We start from the raw sequence: 23113 nt of genomic DNA on the forward strand, positions 1-23113 counted from the left end.
GGGTCCGTAAACGAATGAAACAGCGAGCTATCAAAAGAAAAATGATAGACGTAACGTTATAAGACCAGAAGGAGGCAGAGAGGGCGAGGGAACCAACGCGAGTTAATCTCAATAGTCGAAATCAAGGAATAAATAGGCCTGGCAGGACATGTAATACGAAGCCAAGATCACCGCTGCTCTTTCAGGGTAATTCGGCGGATTCCAGGAGAATGCAAGCGTAGCAGAGGGCAGCAGAAAGTTAGGCTGGCTGAAAAGGTTTGCGGGGATACGGTGGTCCCAGCTGGCAAAGGACAGGGTTAATTGCAGACATTGGAGAGGCCTTTTCCCTGCAGTGGGCGTAGTCAGGCTGATGTTGATGATGGTAAAACTAAGGATGTAATAGCAAAAGGCTAAACAGCGATCTCTTACAGCACGGCGGTGCTCCGTCTTTCTCATCATCCTCCTCGGAAACATCGGGCGCGGCCGTCGTGGTTCGCTACAATATTTTAATACATACACACACTTGAGAAGTTTAGTGTTTTCATCATAATTTCATTGCACTGTACCATCGATGTGCTCAGGTTAAAATGCCATTTCCGATGATAATCAAAGCATTGATGTCTACTCTGCAGCCGCTGTTTTTCTAATTATCGAGCTTTCTTAGCGCAGGAGGTTATATTTCGGTCTTCAACTTAGTATGTGTTGCCGAATCTCTTGTTTAGCAGTAGTAATCGCCGTTTTAAATTTGTAGTGTGGGTGCCGCCGCGGCGGCTCAGTGATTATGGTGACGGGGTTACATCCCGGCTGCGGCGGTCGAATTTCTATTTAGGCGAAATTCTAGAGGCCCGTGTGCTGTGCGGTATCAGTGCACGTTAAAGAACCCCAGTAGGTCGAAATTTCCGGAGCACTTCACTACGGCGTCCCTCAGTCGCTCTTCACAGGTCCACTGCCCATAGACTGGAAAAATGGGAAGGTCGTTCCAGTCTACAAATCAGGTAACAAGAACTCGCCGCTTAATTACCGCCCCATTTCTCTAACTGGTATTCCCTGCAAAATCATGGAACACGTCATCTATACCCACATCATGACATTCCTTGATTCGAATAACTTTTTCCATCCTGCTCAGCACGGGTTTCACCGGGGTTAGTCGTGCGAGACCCAATTTGCCACATTCATTCATGATCTGCATGCTAACCTTGATTCTAATCTACAGACTGATATCATTTTTCTACATTTTGCCAAAGCCTTTGATAAAGTACCCCATAAAGGCCTGCTGATAAAACTTTCTCGATTAAATTTGCACCCCCATATTTTGAAGTGGATTGAAGAATTTTTGACTAATCGTTCACAGTTTGTCTCCGTTAACAATAAGAACTCTAACTCACTCTTAGTAACGTCGGGCGTCCCACAGGGATCTGTGCTTGGCCCACTACTGTTTCGTATATACATTAATGATCTGCCTTCAAATGTAACATCTAACATAAGCATGTTCGCTGACGACTGTGTACTTTATCGTGCTATTCTCACCACCGCTGACCAATCTTCTCTTCAAAATGATCTTAATGCCGTTCAGGAGTGGTGTAATAAATGGCTAATGGAACTTAACCCACGTAAGTGTAATCTTTTATCCATTAGCCGTCGCCGTAATCCTTTAACCTCCTCTTACGTATTATCTGAAGTTCCCGTACAACTAGTTCAATCATACAAGTATCTAGGCATAACTATTTCGAGCGATCTTTCTTGGAGCCTGCATGTTACTAATATAATATCGTCAGCAAACAAGACATTAGGTTTCCTAAAGCGCCATCTTCATCATGCTCCCCATCATGTCAAGTTATTAGCTTACAAGTCATTATTCAGGTCCAAACTAGAATTTGCGTCGCCCATCTGGAATCCTCATCAAGCATATCTCATCAATGCCCTCGAATCTGTTCAGAATCGCGCTGCTCGTTTCATTCATTCAACCTACTCTTATGACATCAGTGTTTCGTCCTTAAAAACAGCATCCGGATTATCACCCTTATCGCTCCGCCGTCGCATTGCCAGCATGTCTTTATTTCACAAATTCTTCCACAGCCCTATGCACATCGCACCTTATATTCTTCCACCCGCACCAGCCATCGCCTACAAGTTTCCCGTCCACGATCACGCACCGTCTCTTTTTCTAATTCCTTCTTTCCTCGTGCAGCCGCAGACTGGAACGGCCTTCCAAACAACGTTGCCATCATCACCTGCCCACGACTTTTCACTGATAATGTAGAAACTTTCTTGTCATTGTGAATTTGTGCTTTTATTCTTGCCACCCCTTATGTAACACCCCTTTTTAAGGGGCCTTAAAGGTAATAAAATGAAATGAAATGAAATAACTGTTTTGTATATATCATGTCCCCTCATCCAACAACGTCAATAATCTCAAACTGAAAAAGAAGAATACGCAAGAGAACTTTATTTCAGAAAAAGTTTTCATCGTTTAGTTCAGAATTGCGGTTACAACACACAGTTTGAACAGTGGAAGTGGTTGGACTTCTTCATACGGTGCTATTAGGGTTTAAAAATAGTAGTTTTCAGGTTTAAACATTGCTTCTTCACCACATCTGACCGAAATCAGAAGAGAACTGAATCAAGTTAATTTGAAACTTTGTAAACTGCGACGTAAAGGTGACCTTTTAGCCATTAGACACAAGCGCCTGGTCTCAATTAGAGATCAATACCTGCATCCCCAGTAATAGCTATAATAAGCATTGATAAGTGCGTAAAATCTATTACCTTCAGCCCCATGGCTTAAAAAATATTGATCATTTATCGGGAAATGCGAAAATTGCGCGCCTGTGTTGCGGCACGTCTGTCATGCAGTTACGTCATTTTACGGGCATCGCTGTCATTGCTACGGAGTCGCGCAGTTCTGGAGTCGAATGCGAAAGGGAGCAAATTTGTTAAGCCACACCGCGAAAAGTTATCACGTTTCCAAGTTTAAAAAAGATATACGCCTAATAATAGTGGGTAGCTCTCAATCTGAATATGCAGCTTAAAGCTATATTTGCAACAGTCCTGCCCGCTGCTATTGTAAAGAAGTTAAATATTAGAGAAAACAAATTAGCTTTTTCCGTACGTCGGCGGCGATAAAAAGGCCAAATTTTATCCTTTGCAAAGAACAATTTTTTACGATTAGTGCTCAACTCCTGTCATACACAGGGTAAATAAAGCACTAAAGGAGCGACGTACGCATCCCAGTTAGTGCAGAGAATGCTCTACAGGACCAATTCTCCAGTAGTAGATTGTAGCATGAGCTCAGGCGACCCACATATAGGTTTTTTAGATAAGAAAGTGCTCTTTTGTCTCTCTAGCACGTGTGATTCACAGCAGCAACTCAAATATTAATCGAAGCTGGTCTGCGTGCACATAGCCATCGCGGGTGAGGTCGCCTAGGTTAAGGGACGGGATTCCAAAATAACTGGACTCGTTAGATGATTCTGAAGGCCTCTGATTAGATTCGTGTGTAGGCTTTGGTTTCACTTCGAGGTGGCATTTCGCTTCTTTTTCTGGGTGCACTACGCTCAGCCTGATTCGGTGCTCGAGTGGCCACTGAATAAAGTCGTCCATGTCCCCCTTGTGCACTTGATACCGCAAAAGCAGGGTCACAGATTCGCCATCTTTTCTTAAATGAATTCCAGGTGAGATGCAGTAGCCGCGAAGGTACACCCGCTGGCTTAAATAAGGAGCATGCCCCACCTCCAACGCTTTTCGTTTGAGTGTTTCCACACCGTTTACAAAAAATTCGCAGTGCTGCACCTGTAGCTTATTGTGCCCAACAACGAGGCCAATGCTGTCCATTGTTTTCTGGAAATTTTCTTTCGCTTCAGCTTTTGCAGCGTCGATGGCACCTGCCAGCCGTGAACAGTTGTCAACGTTCTCTCGGGTCGCACTTACCAACTCGCTACTAAGTGTCTCTTCCAATGCGCCCGTCCTAGTGGAGATAGTGTCGATTGTTGACCGTTTTATCTCCTCATTAGACGCGGCAATTTCGCGAATGCCTTGTGTTAAAGTGTCGTTGATATGGCGTGTTGCTTGTGACAGTTCGTGCTTAAGCGACTCTGTGAGAGCGTTCTGACCGTGCGAGATTTCGTTCAGTCGGTCGCCTTGAGCTCTGCTCTCACTAACCACCTGCTCCAGAAGGGCCTTCATTTCGCGGGCTTGCTCTTGCAACACTCGGCTCGAAGCTGTCGAAGCAGGTGACTCGTCTCTGCGCACAACCTGTCCTCCGCATTCCGCTGCAGGAGGCGCCCCCTGGTTTGCACAGTTCGACCTCAGGTGTGCGCAGACGTCGCTGCAGAGAACCGAGGCCGCGCACTTGGGGCAGCGAGTGGAGTGGTGTCCGCAGTCGCGCTGGAAATGTTGAGCGATCTCCGAAGCGGCCATTACAGCAGCGCAGCCGTTTTCTTCGTTCCAGCACATAACCTGGAAGTAAGAAAACTGGTGGATCACAAAGGCTGGATAATTAAAATATAATTAGAAATAATGCGTATAAGAACAGAAGGAAATAGGCATGTTTTCTATGATTTATTGGTTCGAAGATTAAAGGTAACCGATAGCTAACTATCAGAATTGATACGTAGATAATTATGTTGAGTGCCATTTCGAAAAAAAAGGCAATTTTTGACAATGTAAACGCATGTACAGCATGCAGCGCGGGCCAGTGAAAGAAGGAATGAGTTGTTTCTATTCATAACTCTCAGTTAACGATTCTTGAAGGAAAGAGGAAATCTGATATTAAAGAAAATATAGACTCAAAGCTGGAGATTGGAGGGGGGGGGGGGATTCTTTTTTTGTCTTTCATTTTTTTAGAACTAATGTTCATTTTAGTATTCTATGCAAACGTCACTAGGGTGTTCTGTCGATGCTCGTGCCTTGGCCTCTGAAGGGCACCCGATATGTATCTGAAAAATAAGTAAATAAACGTGCACTGGCATCGTACAGCACGCGAGAGTTTCTACATTTCGAGTGCATCAAAGTGCGGCCTCCGCTGCCAGAATCCCATCGCATGCATTTGGGTCTCAGCAGCCGGAGGCCACAGCCACTAAGCTCCTGCATTGAATGCTAAGAAGTGGGGAGTGATGGAGGAGCTATTTATGTAATATATTTGGTTGTGAAGCCTAAGCAAATATTTGACATTAAGTGCAAATCTCTTGCAAGGTCTGTTTAAAACATAACGCTGAATCACTTGCTGAGCAAAACGTTGATTAGCTATCCAGACGAACACGCGGCATTGCGATTCTCGCCTGTACAGAGGTTTGGCTAGAGTGAAGAAAAACAGGAAGGACTTTGGTGCATGCAGCAATAGAGATATAAAACTATACCTGCTTTGACGGAAACAAATAAACAAATAACTAACGCAGTAAAAAGTACCCTCGTCTAAAAAAAATGATAACTGATATTGAAAATCAATACAAATAGAAAAGGTATATATTACGAAAGACAACTACTACTGTTCTATATTCTGCGGAAGCGAGTAGATATGTTGATTGTAAATAACCTCCTGGCTATCGCTAAAAAATAATCGGTTTCTTCAACACCAAAACACTCTGTTACACCTAATTATCTCGAGGTATTGCGTCCTTTTCTAATTTCGGCTCCGTCCGCTTGGATTTTCGGCAGTATAAAAATCCAGCAATGTTACTCAAGTTCAAAACTGTGTCCAAATAGGGTATCACTATGATCTCTTTATTTATTCTGGTCTCATTTATCCCTATTTTTGCAATCAATAAAATAAACAACTATAACGACAAATAAACAACGCTTCACTTGGCGGCGAGTTTGTTTGGCAAGTGAACTTAAAGTGCGCTTAAGTGCGCTCAAATGCAATGGCTGCGCTGTCTTCTTGATACTAACAGATGTTCAAAATATAACCGATCGAGAACGACTCACGCAGAAACAACGTTATTTTCTATGAAAATTTGTGTAACTGTTTTCTCCGGTGTAAGAAAGCCAATTCGTGCTGAAGCAAGTGGTCTTCAATTACCTCGCTTCCTATGCCGTTAATCATTTATTTGTGTTATGAAGACAAATGAGGCAATATATGCATGCTTTTCTTTTCTTCCTACCACAGTTGTGAAACCTGTGCAGAAGCGTTCATATATCTTAACAGAAGAAACTCGCCGCCAGTGAAGCGCAAACCAAGGCGGTTACGCATACTGAAAATGGTGCTATTCCTGACGAAGCAGAAAGCACGCGCCGCTGAAGGTCCGCTTTCCTGCACGATGCGGGCAAACAATAAACGCTTGCATGAAGCACTGAAAAGCGCCCCCTGGCGAGCAGTGATGGTAGCGGCGCGGCTTCGCTGGTGCCGGCGATAAGCCGAGCATAAGACCATCGTGACGGGTCAGCCGGATGTGCCGACGGCCCCTCGTTATCTGCTGCGCATCTGCTGATAGAGCGCACTGGCTTGTAATTTTTTTCCAGTCTTGTTACGCTCTCGCGGGCTCCGTTTTACTTTTGGTGCGCCTGTACATCCACCCTCAGCTGGTTCTTAGGCCGAGCTCTCTTCATATTTAGCACGACCGTCTAAGGGCTTGAATGACCTTCACTCTGCTGCTAGATTTCACTGTATCCATGATCACTTCAAGCACTGAACTGGACTTTTCCTACATAATTAGAAACACCCCACCCTCACGAGAAACCCCTTTACAGGTATACTTAAGCACTGGAAATAAACTAAGTAAAGCAGTAAGTTTCAAAAGTAGCCTTGCTAGGGCCAGCCACTTAGTTATTGACGAACCGGCAGCGTATGTCACACACTGGCGTTTCTTAACATGGGACTGCACGGACCTGCCACCTGTACTTTCTGTCCACTTGGGTCACCTGTCTCTTGAGCAGGTCGTCGGCTGACCACTCCTTCCATTCGACGTCTTCTTCCGGGGACTGCAGGCCATCCAGGGGACAGACGACCGTGCCGTCCTGCGCGCACTGCTCGTAACAAGACCCGCACACGACGTGCTTGCAGGACAGAACTGCCGTCTCTGGGCGCACCAGAGAGCAGGCACCGCACACTCTGATCCGTGGAAGCGGCCTCACAAAGTGCAGCGGCCTCCGGTCGAGCTCCGAGGCGAACCCGGCAAGCGTGTAGAGCACACTTTCGGCAGCCATCTTGTCTTACGTTATTCCAGCGCTCAGCCCTCAAAAAAATGCTGCGCCTCTCCGACAAGGGCCCTTTCTTATCAGCGTATCCCTCCCTCTCTCCTTCCCGTCGTCAAGGTTACAATCAATGCGATATCCGCCTCGAGCGCAGTGCCCCTTCCCATTGCGTGTCGAAATGTCTGCTTCACCGAGCCTGCCTTGCCGTTTATTTATTTGTTTATTTTACCCTCAGGGCTTACAAAAGCATTGTAGAGGGGAGGAGCAGAAATACAAGGGACACTATGCAATTTGGTTATTAAAAGGAAACAGAAAAAAAATATAAAGGCAACAACAACAACGACGAAAAAAGAACAAAAACGGCACGTATTCAAAGCACGCGGGTCGGTTACAAATGTGCAATAGTTCGGTTGAACAGAATGCAGCAGAGTAGAGCATCAACGTAAAAAATAAATAAAATAAAATGAAGGAACAGTCATACAGATCATGATAAGCGCCAGTGCAAGTTTTAAAAAGAAAATAAAAAAGGGCTTCAAAATATGTTAGTAAGGCAAGTTCGAAATCAGTGGTTGTTGGTGATAGCGACCAGGTCAGCAGGTAGATGGTTCCAGTCACGGGATGTTTTTGGTAGAAATGAATGTGCATATGTCATGGTGTTGTGGCGAGGTATGGCGACTTTGTAGCAGTGATCTACACGGGCAGAAACATGCGCAGTGTGACGACCCCACATAATGCGCAGGTCCACACGGGACGGAGAGGCAAGAAGACACCGTATGGCTCAGTTTAAACAAAATGATGTATTCAATAATTATACATTGTACATCAGAGGCTGGGGTGACCGAGCTTACGTGGCGACGCCTTCATGGGGGCGATGGAGGGGCTCCGGAGTTGCGCTCCGTCGGTGGCTGGCAGAAGCTGCGCGCCGTCGGGCTTCGGCGCTGAAGGACCCTTTTTGTGAACGATGTCGTCCCTGAGCGTGCTTTTCGTCCGCACTGGCCAGCTATCCCTGCTCCGCCGCCCACGCCCGATATCCTCTCTTCCAGGCTGAATTGTTTCCCTCGTCCTCCTTTCCACGGCGGCGCCCGCGGCAGCCCCGACCTCCCGCGTTGGGATGTCGTTATTCTCCCGCCGGCAGCTTTCTTCTCTTACCGGGTTTTCAGCCTCTTTTGCGTCCTTGTACGGCCAGGCAGCCTAATTGGGCTGGCTTTCCCTATGCGGCGGAGGCGGACGTGGCACTGGGAGGGGGGGGGGGGGGGGGGCGTTTCTCTCCCGCCGGCGTCTTTGTACCATTGTACCCTTTCAGTGGTTTTGCTGCCTCCGAGGGCTCCGTCAAGGCGGCGCCGTCGAACGCGGACCGTTTAAGGGGAGACAAGGGAGTAGGACGGAACGAGCTGCGTCCTTTGCCGGGGTGCCTCCGGGGCTGAGCACAGAGAAGATTCCGCCTAAGATATGGGCCCTCGTAGCGCACGCACGGAACGTCACAGCAGCATCTGTGATCAGGCGCGTCCTGAGTTGATGGTTATGATGATAAATTTTATGTAAGAGGCAAATACGAGAAATCTTACGACGGACAGTGAGAGGGGGCAAATTTAGTTAGTTTCATGTTAGTGACGCTTGCTGTGCGGTGGTAATTATTGAGAATAAAACGAGCAGAGCGATTTTGTACACGCTCTCCAAGGTTTTATTCAGTGATACATGGCCAGGGTCCCATATGGATGAAGCGTACTCGAGATTGGGTCGTACATAGGTAGTATATAGCTGTTTTTTAAGTGAAGACGGAGGTAGTGAAAAGTTACGTTTCAAATACCCAAGCATGCGATTGGCTTTGGCTGTTGTGTAGTTAATATGAAACTTCCAGGAAAGGATATTCGCAATGTGTACTCCAAGGTACTTATAAGTTGAAACGGAGTCGAGTGGAGAATCATTAATACAGTAGCTTGGACAGGATGATTGACTGCGGGAAATTCGCATTGTTTTGCATTTTGCAGCATTCAGTTTCATCTGCCAAAGGGAGCACCAAGAAGCGATATTATTTAAGTCAGTCTGGAGTAAACTCACATCAGAAGCGTTAGTTATTTTACGGTAAATTACACAGTCATCAGCGAAAAGACAAATAGAGCTAGATACGCAGTTGGGTAAGTCATTAATATAAATAATAAAAAGCAATAGAGCCAAGACAGATCCCTGAGGCACTCCTGATTGGACGGGTACCTCAAGGGAGTCAGTCTCGTTAGCTGTGACATACTGGGTGCGGTTTGAAAGAAATGCAATTATCCAGTCAAGTACTACAGGATCGATGTTAAGGTGACTGAGTTTTAGTATTAGAAATTGATGATTAATCTTATCAAAGGCCTTGGAAAAATCTAGAAACGCACAATCAGTAATGAACCCCGAGTCTAAAAATGAATGTAGATCATTGGTGTACATAAGTAACTGTGTTTAGCATGAGTATAATTTGCGGAATCCATGCAGGGAGGGATGAAAAAACTGGTTTCATTGGATGCTGGAGTGTAGGCACGCAGATATTCAAGGCTTTTTTTTTTTTTGGAGACCGAAATGGTTTATGGTTCAGGAGTGTTTAACATCCCAAAGATCGACTACGAAAGACGCCGCAGTGAAGGGCAATTTGGAAATTTCGAGTACCTGGGGTGTTTTTAACGTGCACTAACATCGCATGGCACACGAACGTCTAGGATTTCGCCTCCATCGAAATGCGACCGGCGAGGCTTGGATCGAACCCGCGTCTTTCGAGTCAGGAGCCCAGCGCCATAATCATTGAGCCACCGCGACAGAGCGCAGACCGAGAGAGTAATCATTGGAAGAGAGAAACCCAACTCCTTATGATGTGTCCTGCACAGATTTTCAGTTTTATTTTTGTTTTTGCACGAAATTTAGACGGGTGATGATTCGGGCTAGTGGATCGTACACACGAGGTTCGCAAAAAGCAAGGACAAGGCAAAACACAAGCGCTAGCTTCCACTCAACACTCTATGGGCGCTTAGAGTGTTGATGAAGGCACAAATCAAGAGCAGGGGGCACCACATGAAGGGCTATCAGGCTGACTGTGTTAAATCAGCCATCTCGACAGCAAAAACAAAAGTAGACAAATTGCAGCCAAAAGAAAACCTAAAAGCATGTAAGCAAGTTTCACAAGTCCGCGCTGTGCGCTGCTTCCAAGAACGCAATGCCTTTTGTTGATAGTGATGAGGATGGATTGCTTAAAGAATATTCAATCCCAACCTTGTGCCTTGCGAAGGCTTCAATCATCTCTCTTGTTCTTTTTTCTCTATTTTCCCCTATCTCTAGGCATTCCTCGTAGCTAGGTTTGCATTTAGGAAAAAGGCAATGACGTGAAAAAGTCCGGACTCTCCATCCCGAACGTTCCTGTTGTTTGGCCAAAGTACGACTGGCCGCAGGAAAGCGGTATCTTGTACTGTATTACGCATTGTTGCCGTGCACTGTTGTTGTATGAATACCCCTCTTCGGGCTGCTGCGAGAGACTTTATCGAGGAAGGTGTCGTAGACGAGTATTCGAATTAGTCAGGCTCCGCTGGTAGCGTTTGTGCTCAAAATGGCTTGACCGGTAGACGCCATGGATGTGCAGCTGTGGCCTTCGCGCGCTGTTGCTGGCGCTCAAAAACCAATTACAACCAACTTAAGAGGACGACATGTGCAGAAAGAGGCAACCAAGAAACATTACATCAAGAAAAGACGTCAACGAATATAACATTGGAGACTTCAGGAGATGTAATTGTAGGCGTCACTGTCATGTTTTTATCTCGATATTATTTTTCTGGTTTCTCGCTTGCTTTGTGCGACCGATTCCTTTCGTGCAGTTTTATTTTGTTCGTTCAGATATCTATTTTTCTGTATTCTGCAGGTCAACAGGTTTTTTTGTTTTTCAAAACTGTGAGCTATAAATTTCCCCCTTGGAATTTTCTTTTAAGTGAAGACGTGTCCGCAGAAACTGCATGGCAGAAATTGAAAACTCAGAGTTTGCTATTGCGAAAAAATAAATTCAAAGCATATGGACCTGTAGTGTGCCCATAGAAATTCGATGATTTTGGAATCAGCTTGATTTCACATTTCTTTAAACAGTGCAGGCTTCTTACAAATTTTGGGGTTATTGAATAGTTGAAAAAAGTGCAACACTGAAAGTTTATTACAATATATTCGCAACATAAATTTTTAATTGACGCTTAGAAAATTTGAAGTAAATCTACAAATATAAATGACCTTTTGCAGAAAGCTGCGTCCTCCTCCCTGAAATTCTTGCTTTTTTCTGCATTAGTTACTGATATTTTTATCCCTAATTCTCTCTGTTCGTCGGGATTCATCAAGGCCTAAATGCAGGGACCTTCCAAGTGCTACTCAATAAACTTGACTGCGTTTCCTTTTCTGGTCTGCTCCATGTATTCAAAGAGGCGGCGACCCGTGAGCTCGACGTACACCACGACGACTGAGTGGACGTCCTCGTACACCCAGTCGTCATGGTGTAGTATGTCGCTCTATTTACCCTAATCTTTTCCGACTGGTTCTCCTCTTCTGAATATATGTCTGCCCGGCAGCGCAGACAGGTTATTCTGCTGACCACCGCTCAGGGGGCTGCATTCATACCCGCTTATTTCTTCAGCATTTCTACTGAGCAAAACCGCCTGAAAATGCACTGCCTGAAAGACACTTCATGCGTTGGTCGACTCCTCCCACCGTCTGCGGGGAATTCAAAAAAAAGGGGGCGGGGGGGGGGGGGGGGGGCGGACGTTAATCCTCTTTAAATTAGGGAAATCGGGCGCACAGCGCTATAATTCGAAGTTTTTAAGAACGCTGGGAACCTGTAGATAGAGTTCCCCACGGCAAAAAGACGAGTTCAGATTCCTCTTAAGTGCACGTTTAACGAGTGCTGACATCCCACAGGGCACAGCATTTGAATGCGTTGGCACTACGGCCTTATCTCGGTGAAATGAGTCTATCTAGTGTTGTGTGATAAAGCTTCCTTGCCGTACGAGACCTCCATCCACAATCCGCCCAGCACTGCCCACCAGTCATCCACTAACTCCGAAATACGTTACTGCCCAGCAAACAACCCACCTTCAGCCTGCCGTAAGGCTCACCCACCAACGAACACCCATCTTCACCCACCGAATTTGCCCTGTTGTCTCTGAAGACGTTGCCCTTGCGTCCAATGAACGATGCAAGTTTAATGAGCATCGATAAGGAGAAGTGCTCAGCGTTATCGGACAGAATATTTTCGCAGAAGAGGGGAAATCCGGGCCAGTTGGTACATAATGAAGAGGAGAACCATAAAACCCTCAAATTGAGGGCCCTTGAGGGTGTCCCAAATGAATGAATGAATGAATGAATGAATGAATGAATGAATGAATGAATGAATGAATGAATGAATGAATGAATGAATGAATTAAAACGAAAGTTAAGAGAAGAGGGACGTACACCACGACGACTAGGTGGTCGCCGTCGTACATTCAGTCGTCATGGTGTGCGTCGTTTTTTTTCCCTTGTTCTTTTTGATTGGTTCTCCTCTTCAGAATATTTGTCTGTCCAGCAGCGCTGACAGGTTCTTCTGCTTACCACCGCTGTGGGGGCTGCTTTCATACCCGTTTATTTTTTCAGCACTGCTACTCAGCAAAACCACCTGAAAAGGCTCTCTGTTCCGACAAGGCCACTGCAGTCATAAACCAAGATTACAGATGCGCTCAACACGGGCTACACTCGTTCATGAAGATAAAATACAGCGAACCTATGGTACACAATGCCTGGCGCCCAATTGTTAACATGTGGTGCCTGCCACAGATAAGATCATAGGATGCTCGACCGAAGTATACTCTGTGATGATTTCGCCGTGATAATTTCTGAAGACTCCTCGAACACAAGAGGAACTTTTTTATTGTTTGGACGCGTAACAATACTGAGAAGCAGAACAGGAAATTAGTCCATATATGCGGTTCACGCTCCGCATAGCTACCGACAGTAATTCATGGTTCGCGTCATTTATCTTCGCTTCACGCAGAAATACGCTTCCCTGCCTTACTCACTGTGACTGGAAACAAAGCTGGAATCCATAGTTTCTATTTCCCAGCTGTTTCTTCGGAAATACGATATAGCGATTGCAGTAAGCTACATTTCAAGGAATAACACTAAAGGAAACTATAATGTAGTGCCCACAACGAAAATGTCTCAATAGCCGGAATTGTGTCCAACTCATCACCAGTCGAGAAAGAAATCGCCGCACAGAACTACCTATATTTTTAGCCGCGAAGGAGGTGATTCCTCCTGAGTACGACGAAGATATGAAGAGGAAGAATTCTGTTCATAAGAAGCATTTTTGTTCATGCTTTGTTACAGATGGAACATAGATTAGAGAATGTGAGCGATGACAGTAACATGTTAACTACAGGCGCCGCCTTTTTGAACTCATGTGATGTGAGAAAGCCTGTCATTATTACCCCATCAGCGAGAAATAAAGCAGTTGTAAAGTAGCGCACTTCTCTGTCGTGTCTTACACTCCGCGGTCTTACTAACAGTGCTACCTTCAAATTCAAATAATGAGTGACTAACACCACAAACTCCCACTGATGCAGGTTGTAAGTTTCTAGGCGTTCTCCATGCCGAATACTTGTCAGGCTACTTCTCAGGCTTTCGGTAAGCACGCAGTGGGTAGTGGTTAAGCTTTAATGAGTGCGTTTTCGTGAGGTTCTTGGGGTAGGCGGGAGCAGGAAGCCGTCATGGATTTTGGGGCTGTGAATGTGAGGGCTCAGACTATGGGCAGGGTGCAGGGCAGGGGTGATTGAAGCTCTGCCTGTCGTACATCCATATTAGGCGGGCGGCCGGCGTGAGAGGCGAAAGGGATGTGGTACTGGGGTGGTGTGTGATGGGGACGGCCATGAGAGTGTCAAATAAATCTAGGCGGAACTTCCGAGCGTCGAGCTCAGTTATCAGGATCTGGGCATGCTTCAAGCGAGCGCAGCGCACTGTCGCGCGCGGCAGCTCATCGAGTCATAAACAGGACACAGAAGTCGAGTGTGGAAGTGCGGCGCTAACAGTGTTGGAGCACCGCGTGCAGTAAAAAGTCAGCGGGTGTGTAGCTTGGTTGGATGTTGGGGTTTTATGCGGCATGAGTCTGTGCTACGTTCTAGGATATAACCTTGCTGATTTTCGGGCCGGCGGTTTTATGCGGCATGAGTCTGTGCTACGTTCTAGGATATAACCTTGCTGATTTTCGGGCCGGCGGTAAAGGTTGTATGATTGTTTGGGGTGAATGGGGAATGACGTGCGCGGTAGAATCACTCCAAACTAACGAGATAGCAGGACGACGCCCATATTGCTAAAGTACAAAAATTAACTGCTGCCACTTTGAATTCAGATAACGGCCGGCGGGTGAGAAGGTTAGACCCAGATATAGCTGTTTTGTATATATTCTGTCCCTCCATCTATCAACGTCCATCATCTTAAACCCAAAAAGAAGAAAACGCAAGAGAATTTTATTTCACAAAATATTTAATCGTTTAATTCAGAGTTGCGGTTAAAACACACAGTCTGAACAGTGGAAACAGTTCGGCTCATTCATACCGTCACTTTCAGGGAAGTGTGCTATTAACGTTTACAAATAGTAGTTTTCGGGTTGAAAGATGGCTTCTGCACCACATTTGACCGACATCAGAACAGAAGCAAATGAAGTCAAATTTAAAGCTAGTCAACTACGACGTAAAGGTAACTGTATAGCCATTACACATCGGCGCGTGGTTCCAATTAGAGACGTGTAGCTGCCTCCTAGTTGTAGCTACAATAATCATTGATAACTGCGTAAAATTGATTACCTGCGGCCCCGTGACTTAAAAAATATTTATTATTTATAGGAGAATTCGCAAATTGTGCGACGGTGGTGCGGCACGTGTGCCATGGAGTGAGGTCATTTTGTGGGCATCGCTGTCATTGCTACGCAGTCGCGCAGTTTTCAAATCTCATGAGAAATGGAGCCAATTTGTTAACCACAGCGCCAAAAGTTATCACGTTTCCAAACCTTGTTTCCAATTTAAAAAAAAAAGCAGTTGTATGCCTAATAATAGTTTATACCTTTAAATCTGAATTTGCAGGCTAAAGCTATATTTGCAACAGTCCTCCTCGCTGTTATTGTAAAGAAGCTAACTATTAGACAGAACCTAATTCAGCTTTTTCCTTTTTCCGGACGTCGACGGCGATGGAAAGGCCAAATTTTAACCTTTGCAAAGAACAATCTTTAACGATTAGTATTGCACACCCATCATACACAGGGTAAATAAAGCACTGCAGGAGCGACGTACGCATCCCAGTTAGTGCAGAGAATGCTCTACAGGACTAATTCTCCAGTAGTAGATTGTAGCCTGAGCTCAGGCGACCCACGTTATGGGAGTTTCAGATAAGAAAGTTCTCTTTTGTCTCTCGAGCAAGAGTGATTCACAGCAGCAACTCAAATATTAATCAAAGCTGGTCTGCGTGCACACAGCCACCGCGGTCGAGGTCGCCTAGGTTAAGGAACGGGATTCCAAAATGACTGGGCTCGTTAGATGATTCTGAAGGCCTCTGAATAGGTGTGTGTCTACGCCAGGGTTTCACTTCGAGCTGGAATTTTACGCCTTCTTCTGGGTGCACGACGCTTAGCCTCATTCGGTGCTCGAGTGGCCACTGAATAAAGTCGTCCATTTCACCCTTGTGTATTTGGAACCGCAAATGCAGGGTCAGGGATTCGGCATGTTTTTGGAGAGCAATTCCAGGTGAGATGCTGTAGCCGCGAAGGTACACCCGCTGGCTTAAATAAGGAGCATACCCTACCTGCAACCCTATTTGTTTCAGTGGTTCCACACCGTTTACAAAAAACTCGCAGCGCTGTACTTGTAGCTTATTGTGCCCAACAACGAGGCCAATGCTGTCCATTGTTTTCTGGAAATTTTCTTTCGCTTCAGCTTTTGCAGCGTCGGTGGCACCTGCCAGCCGTGAACAGTTGTCACCGTTCTCTCGGGTCGCACTTACCAACTTGCCACTAAGTGTCTCTTCCAATGCGCCCGTCCTAGTGGAGACAGTGTCGATTGTTGACCGTTTCATCTCCTCATTAGGCACGGCAATTTCGCGAATGCCTTGTGTTAAAGTGTCGTGGCTTTGGCGTGTTGCTTGTGAGAGTTCGTGCTTACACGTTTCTGTGGAGATGTGACCGTGCGAGATTTCGTTCAGTCGGTCGCCCAGCGCTCTGCTCTCACTAACCACCTGCTCCAGAAGGGCCTTCATTTCGCGGGCTTGCTCTTGCAACACTCGGCTCGAAGCTGTCGAAGCAGGTGACTCGTCTCTGTGCACAACCTGTCCTCCGCATTCCGCTGCAGGAGGCGCCCCCTGGTTTGCACTGTTCGACCACAGGTGCGCGCAGACGTCGCTGCAGAGAACCGAGGCCGCGCACTTGGGGCAGCGAGTGGAGTGGTGTCCGCAGTCGCGCTGGAAATGTTGAGTGATCTCCGAAGCGGCCATTACAGCAGCGCAGCCGTTTTCTTGGTTCCAGCACATAACCTGGAAGTAAGAAAACTGGTGGATCACAAAGGCTGGATAATTAAAATATAATTAGAAATAATGCGTATAAGAACAGAAGGAAATAGGCATGTTTTCTATGATTTATTGGTTCGAAGATTAAAGGTAACCGATAGCTAACTATCAGAATTGGTACGTAGATAATTATGTTGAGTGTCATTTCGAAAAAAAAAGGCAATTTTTGACAATGTAAACGCATGTACAGCACGCAGCGCGGGCCAGTGAAAGAAGGAATGAGTTGTTTCTATTCATAACTCTCAGTTAACGATTCTTGAAGGAAAGAGGAAATCTGATATTAAAGAAAATATAGACTCAAAGCTGGAGATTGGAGTGGGGGGGGGATACATTGTGGTGTTTTAATTCGCAAAGCCGCATATCAGCTATGAGAAGACTCCATGGGTTTCTAATACCTCTAGGAGTCATTTAATGTTTCTTTTTTTGTCTTTCATTTTTTTAGAACTAATGTTCATTTTAGTATTCTATGCAAACGTCATTAGGGTGTTCTGTCGATGCTCGTGCCTTGGCCTCTGAAGGGCACCCGATATGTATTTGAAAAATAAGTAAATAAACGTGCGCTGACATCGTACAGCACGCGAGAGTTTCTACATTTCGACTGCATCAAAGTGCGGCCTCCGCTGCCAGAATCCCATCGCATGCATTTGGGGCTCAGCAGCCGGATGCCACAGCCACTAAGCTCCTGCATTGAATGCTAAGAAGTGGGGAGTGATGGAGGAGCTATTTATGTAATATATTTGGTTGTGAAGCCTAAGCAAATATTTGGCATTAAGTGCAAATCTCTTGCAAGGTTTGTTTAAAACATAACGCTGAATCACTTGCTGAGCAAAACGTTGATTAGCTATCCAGACGTACACGCGGCATTGCGATTCTCGCCTGTACAGAGGTTTGGCTAGAGTGAATAAAAACAGGAAGGACTTTGGTGCATGCAGCAATAGAGATATAAAACTATACCTGCTTTGACGGAAACAAATAAACAAATAACTAACGCAGTAAAAAGTACCCTCGTCTAAAAAAAATGATAACTGATATTGAAAATCAATACAAATAGAAAAGGTATATATTACGAAAGACAACTACTACTGTTCTATATTCTGCGGAAGCGAGTAGATATGTTGATTGTAAATAACGTCCTGGCTATCGCTAAAAAATAATCGGTTTCTTCAACACCAAAACACTCTGTTACACCTAATTATCTCGAGGTATTGCGTCCTTTTCTAATTTGGGCTCCGTCCGCTTGGATTTTCGGCAGTATAAAAATCCAGCAATGTTACTCAAGTTCAAAACTGTGTCCAAATAGGGTATCACTGTGAGCTCTTTATTTATTCTGGTCTCATTTATCCCTATTTTTGCAATCAATAAAATAAACAACTATAACGACAAATAAGCAACGCTTCACTTGACGGCGAGTTTGTTTGGCAAGTGAACTTAAAGTGCGCTTAAGTGCGCTCAAATGCAATGGCTGCGCTGTCTTCTTGATACTAACAGATGTTCAAAATATAACCGATCGAGAACGACTCACGCAGAAACAACGTTATTTTCTATGAAAATTTGTGTAACTGTTTTCTCCGGCGTAAGAAAGCCAATTCGTGCTGAAGCAAGGGTCTTCAATTACCTCGCTTCCTATGCCGTTAATCATTTATTTGTGTTATGAAGACAAATGAGGCAATATATGCATGCTTTTCTTTTCTTCCTACCACAGTTGTGAAACCTGTGCAGAAGCGTTCATATTTCTTAACAGAAGAAACTCGCCGCCAGTGAAGCGCAAACCAAGGCGGTTACGCAGACTGAAAATGGTGCTATTCCTGACGAAGCAGAAAGCGCGCGCCGCTGAAGGTCCGCTTTCCTGCAGGATGCGGGCAAACAATAAACGCTTGCATGAAGTAAAGTCACTGGAACTCTGAAAGTACCGCAGCTGTTTTCTCTTCGCCGCCGCGCCGCCTATTGGCCAGTTGCGATCACGTGATCAAACGCCTCCATAGATGGTCCACTCGCTCTTGGAGCCGACTGGGCGCAGTGCTTCCGAGGTGGCTGGACGGCGTGTTTTATGAAGTAGCACGTTCAGTATAGCGTCCGTGTGCGTGTGTGTGTGTCTGTGTGCATCTGCACGCGTGTCTGTACCTCTATATGAGCGTATGTCTGTGTGCGTGTCTCTGTGTGCGCGCATGTGTGCTGCGCGCGCGCGCGTGTCTGTGTGCGTGCGTGTGTCTGTGCATGCGTGTCTGTCAGTGTTTGCGTCTGCGTGCGTATCTGTGTGCGCGCGTCTTTGTGCACCGCGTGTGTCTGTGTATGCGTGTGTCTGCGGCCGTATCTGTGTGCGCCCGTGTCTTTGTGCACCGCGAGTGTCTGTGTATGCGTGTCTCTGTCAGTGCGCGTGTCTGCGTGCGTATCTGTGTGAGCGCGTGTCTTTGTGCACCGCGTGTGTCTGTGTATGCGTGTGTCTGCGTGCGTATCTGTGTGCGCGTGTGTCTTTGTGCATTGCGTGTGTCTGTGTGCGTTCGTGTGCGTCGTGTATCTGTGTTTGTGTGAGTGTGACAGCAATAAATGTCTTCGAAGACGTTGCTTTACGGGATTTTTTTCCCTGCTGGTCATCGATATTGGCTAATGAGGCTTAAATAAAAAATAATAAATTGCGCAGTTTAACGTCCCGAAGCGACACGATAGCTATGAAGGGTGCCGATGTGGCGCGCAGTGGGAGAATTTATGCCACCTGGAGTTATTTAACGCGTACTTACATCGCACTGCGCACGGGAGTTTTTGTATTTCGCCTCCATCGAAATACAGCCACAGCGCGCTCGCATGCTACTGGCTATCTGGCCGCACAGTTAGAGCGTTGGCCCCGTCGTCGACCTTGGGGTCGCCCGACTACCTCCCACAAGCCTCCGACCGGCGACTGACCACACGGAGGGAAGAATAGGCAGCAGGAAACAGCAAGCGCACAGGGAACATTTTATACGCATTAGACTTCTAAGTGAACCGATTTACTAAACGTTTTGCTATATCCCGCTCGTATGTACGCAGCCTCCGGCTTTAAAGTTTTCCGGGCCACGAAAACAAGCATTTGCGAGCCTCTCACGGAAGCAAAATAGGACATGCCTGCTTCTTGCGTTGTTAGCTCACACCCGTGGGCTAAAGAATACGAGAGGCTGCGCAGCTGCCGTGCGACGCTTTCAAGGTTTTCGAAACCTTCACATCATCTGAGGTCTCAATCATGAATACTTTCATAGATTAATTTTTGCGCAAAACCGATGAGCAAGGCGGCCGCAAGGGAGACTTTCTTCGCCTAGCAGACGACGCGCTCGCCGCGCTGGACCACCTCTGGCAACAACACCCCAATGTTGCCCGCGCGCCGCCCGCTGGTTGCGGTACTTTCAGAGTTCCAGTGACTTTAGCATGAAGCACTGAAAAGCGCCCCCTGGCGAGCAGTGATGGTAGCGGCGCGGCTTCGCTGGTGCCGGCGATAAGCCGAGCATAAGACCATCGAGGTGGGTCAGCCGGATGTGCCGACGGCCCCTCGCTCTCTGCTGCGCATCTGCTGATAGAGCGCACTGGCTTGTAATTTTTTTCCAGTTTTGTTGCCCTCTCGCGGGCTCCGTTTTACTTTTGGTGCACCTGTACATCCACCCTCAGCTGGTTCGTAGGCCGAGCTCTCTCCATATTTAGCACGACCGTCTAAGGGCTGGAATGACCTTCACTCTGCTGCTAGATTTCATTGTATCCATGATCACTTCAAGCACTGAACTGGACATTTCCTACATAATTAGAAACACCCCACCCTCACGAGAAACCCCTTTACAGGTATACTTAAGCACTGGAAATAAACTAAGTAAAGCAGTAAGTTTCAAAAGTAGCCTTGCTAGGGCCAGCCACTTAGTTATTGACGAACCGGCAGCGTATGCCACACACTGGCGTTTCTTAACATGGGACTGCACGGACCTGCCACCTGTACTTTCTGTCCACTTGGCTCACCTGTCTCTTGAGCAGGCCGTCGGCTGACCACTCCTTCCATTCGACGTCTTCTTCCGGGCACTGCAGGCCATCCAGGGGACAGACGATCGTGCCGTCCTGCGCGCACTGCTCGTAACAAGACCCGCACACGACGTGCATGCAGGAGAGAACTGCCGTCTCTGGGCGCACCAGGGAGCAGGCACCGCACACTCTGATCCGTGCAAGCGGCCTCAAAAAGTGCAGCGGCCTCCGGTCGAGCTACGAGGCGAACCCGGCAAGCGTGTATAGCACACTTTCGGAAGCCATCTTGTCTTACGTTATTCCAGCGCTCAGCCCTGAAAAAAATGCTGCGCCGCTCCGACAAGGGCCCTTTCTTATCAGCGTTTCCCTCCCTCTCTCCTTCTTCCCGTCGTCAAGGTTACAATCAATGCGATATCCGCCTCGAGCGCAGTTCCCCTTCCCTTTGCGTGTCGTAATGTCTGCTTCACCGAGCCTGCCTTGCCGTTTATTTATTTATTTATTTATTTTACCCTCAGGGCTTACAAAAGCATTGTAGAGGGGAAGAGCAGAAATAAAAGGGACACTATGCAATTTGGTTATTAAAAGAAAACAGAAAAAAAATATAAAGGCAACAACAACAACGACGAAAAAAGAACAAAAACGGCACGTATTCAAAGCACACGGGTCGGTTACAAATCTGCAATAGTTCGGTTGAACAGAATGCAGCAGAGTAGAGCATCAACGTAAAAAATAAATAAAATAAAATGAAGGAACAGTCATACAGATCATGATAAGCGCCAGTGCAAGTTTTAAAAATAAAATAAAAAAAGGGCTTCAAAATATGTTAGTAGGCAAGTTCGAAATCGGTGGTTGTCGGTGATAGCGACCAGGTCAGCAGGTAGATGGTTCCAGTCACGGGATGTTTTTGGTAGAAATGAATGTGCATATGTCATGTTGTTGTGGCGAGGTATGGCGACTTTGTAGCAGTGATCTACACGGGCAGAAACATGCGCAGTGTGACGACCCCACATAATGCGCAGGTCCACACGGGACGGAGAGGCAAGAAGACACCGTATGGCTCAGTTTAAACAAAATGATGTATTCAATAATTATACATTGTACATCAGAGGCTGGGGTGACCGAGCTTACGTGGCGACGCCTTCATGGGGGCGATGGAGGGGCTCCGGAGTTGCGCTCCGTCGGTGGCTGGCAGAAGCTGCGCGCCGTCGGGCTTCGGCGCTGAAGGACCCTTTTTGTGAACGATGTCGTCCCTGAGCGTGCTTTTCGTCCGCACTGGCCAGCTATCCCTGCTCCGCCGCCCACGCCCGATATCCTCTCTTCCAGGCTGAATTGTTTCCCTCGTCCTCCTTTCCACGGCGGCGCCCGCGGCAGCCCCGACCTCCCGCGTTGGGATGTCGTTATTCTCCCGCCGGCAGCTTTCTTCTCTTATCGGGTTTTCAGCCTCTTTTGCGTCCTTGTACGGCCAGGCAGCCTAATTGGGCTGGCATTCCCTATGCGGCGGAGGCGGACGTGGCACTGGGAGGGGGGGGGGGGGGGCGTTTCTCTCCCCCCGGCGTCTTTGTACCATTGTACCCTTTCAGTGGTTTTGCTGCCTCCGAGGGCTCCGTCAACGCGGCGCCGTCGAACGCGGACCGTTTAAGGGGAGACAAGGGAGTAGGACGGAACGAGCTGCGTCCTTTGCCAGGGTGCCTCCGGGGTTGAGCACAGAGAAGATTCCGCCTAAGATATGGGCCCTCGTAGCGCACGCACGGAACGTCACAGCAGCATCTGTGATCAGGCGCGTCCTGAGTTGATGGTTATGATGATAAATTTTATGTAAGAGGCAAATACGAGAAATCTTACGACGGACAGTGAGAGGGGGCAAATTTAGTTAGTTTCATGTTAGTGACGCTTGCTGTGCGGTGGTAATTATTGAGAATAAAACGAGCAGAGCGATTTTGTACGCTCTCCAAGGTTTTATTCAGTGATACATGGCCAGGGTCCCATATGGATGAAGCGTACTCGAGATTGGGTCGTACATAGGTAGTATATAGCTGTTTTTTAAGTGAAGACGGAGGTAGTGAAAAGTTACGTTTCAAATACCCAAGCATGCGATTGGCTTTGGCTGTTGTGTAGTTAATATGAAACTTCCAGGATAGGATATTCGCAATGTGTACTCCAAGGTACTTATAAGTTGAAACGGAGTCGAGTGGAGAATCATTAATACAGTAGCTTGGACAGGATGATTGACTGCGGGAAATTCGCATTGTTTTGCATTTTGCAGCATTCAGTTTCATCTGCCAAAGGGAGCACCAAGAAGCGATATTATTTAAGTCAGTCTGGAGTAAACTCACATCAGAAGCGTTAGTTATTTTATGGTAAATTACACAGTCATCAGAGAAAAGACAAATAGAGCTAGATACGCAGTTGGGTAAGTCATTAATATAAATAATAAAAAGCAATGGAGCCAAGACAGATC

General features: G+C 46.6%; 3 protein-coding genes across 6 annotated transcripts in view; 2 read left to right on the forward strand and 1 right to left on the reverse strand.

The window, feature by feature from the left end:
* The window catches only part of LOC149348566 (uncharacterized), a 237716-nt gene that overhangs the window by 114847 nt on the left and 99756 nt on the right, over positions 1 to 23113 (forward strand). The gene's annotated exons all lie outside the window — the stretch shown is intronic.
* LOC149348569 (uncharacterized) overlaps positions 1 to 23113 on the forward strand; it is a 216527-nt gene that overhangs the window by 60798 nt on the left and 132616 nt on the right. The gene's annotated exons all lie outside the window — the stretch shown is intronic.
* On the reverse strand, positions 2430 to 7172 carry LOC149348573 (uncharacterized). Its single transcript, XM_089585854.1, has 2 exons — positions 6835 to 7172; positions 2430 to 4434 (listed from the first exon to the last, which is right to left on the reverse strand). Exons 1-2 carry the CDS (start codon positions 7117 to 7119, stop codon positions 3334 to 3336), a joined length of 1386 nt encoding a protein of 461 aa, XP_089441980.1. The 5' UTR covers positions 7120 to 7172; the 3' UTR covers positions 2430 to 3333.

Source organism: Amblyomma mixtum, chromosome 4, assembly GCF_055824585.1.
Source record: "Amblyomma mixtum isolate Tamu chromosome 4, ASM5582458v1, whole genome shotgun sequence".
Taxonomy (NCBI): Eukaryota; Metazoa; Arthropoda; class Arachnida; order Ixodida; family Ixodidae; genus Amblyomma; species Amblyomma mixtum.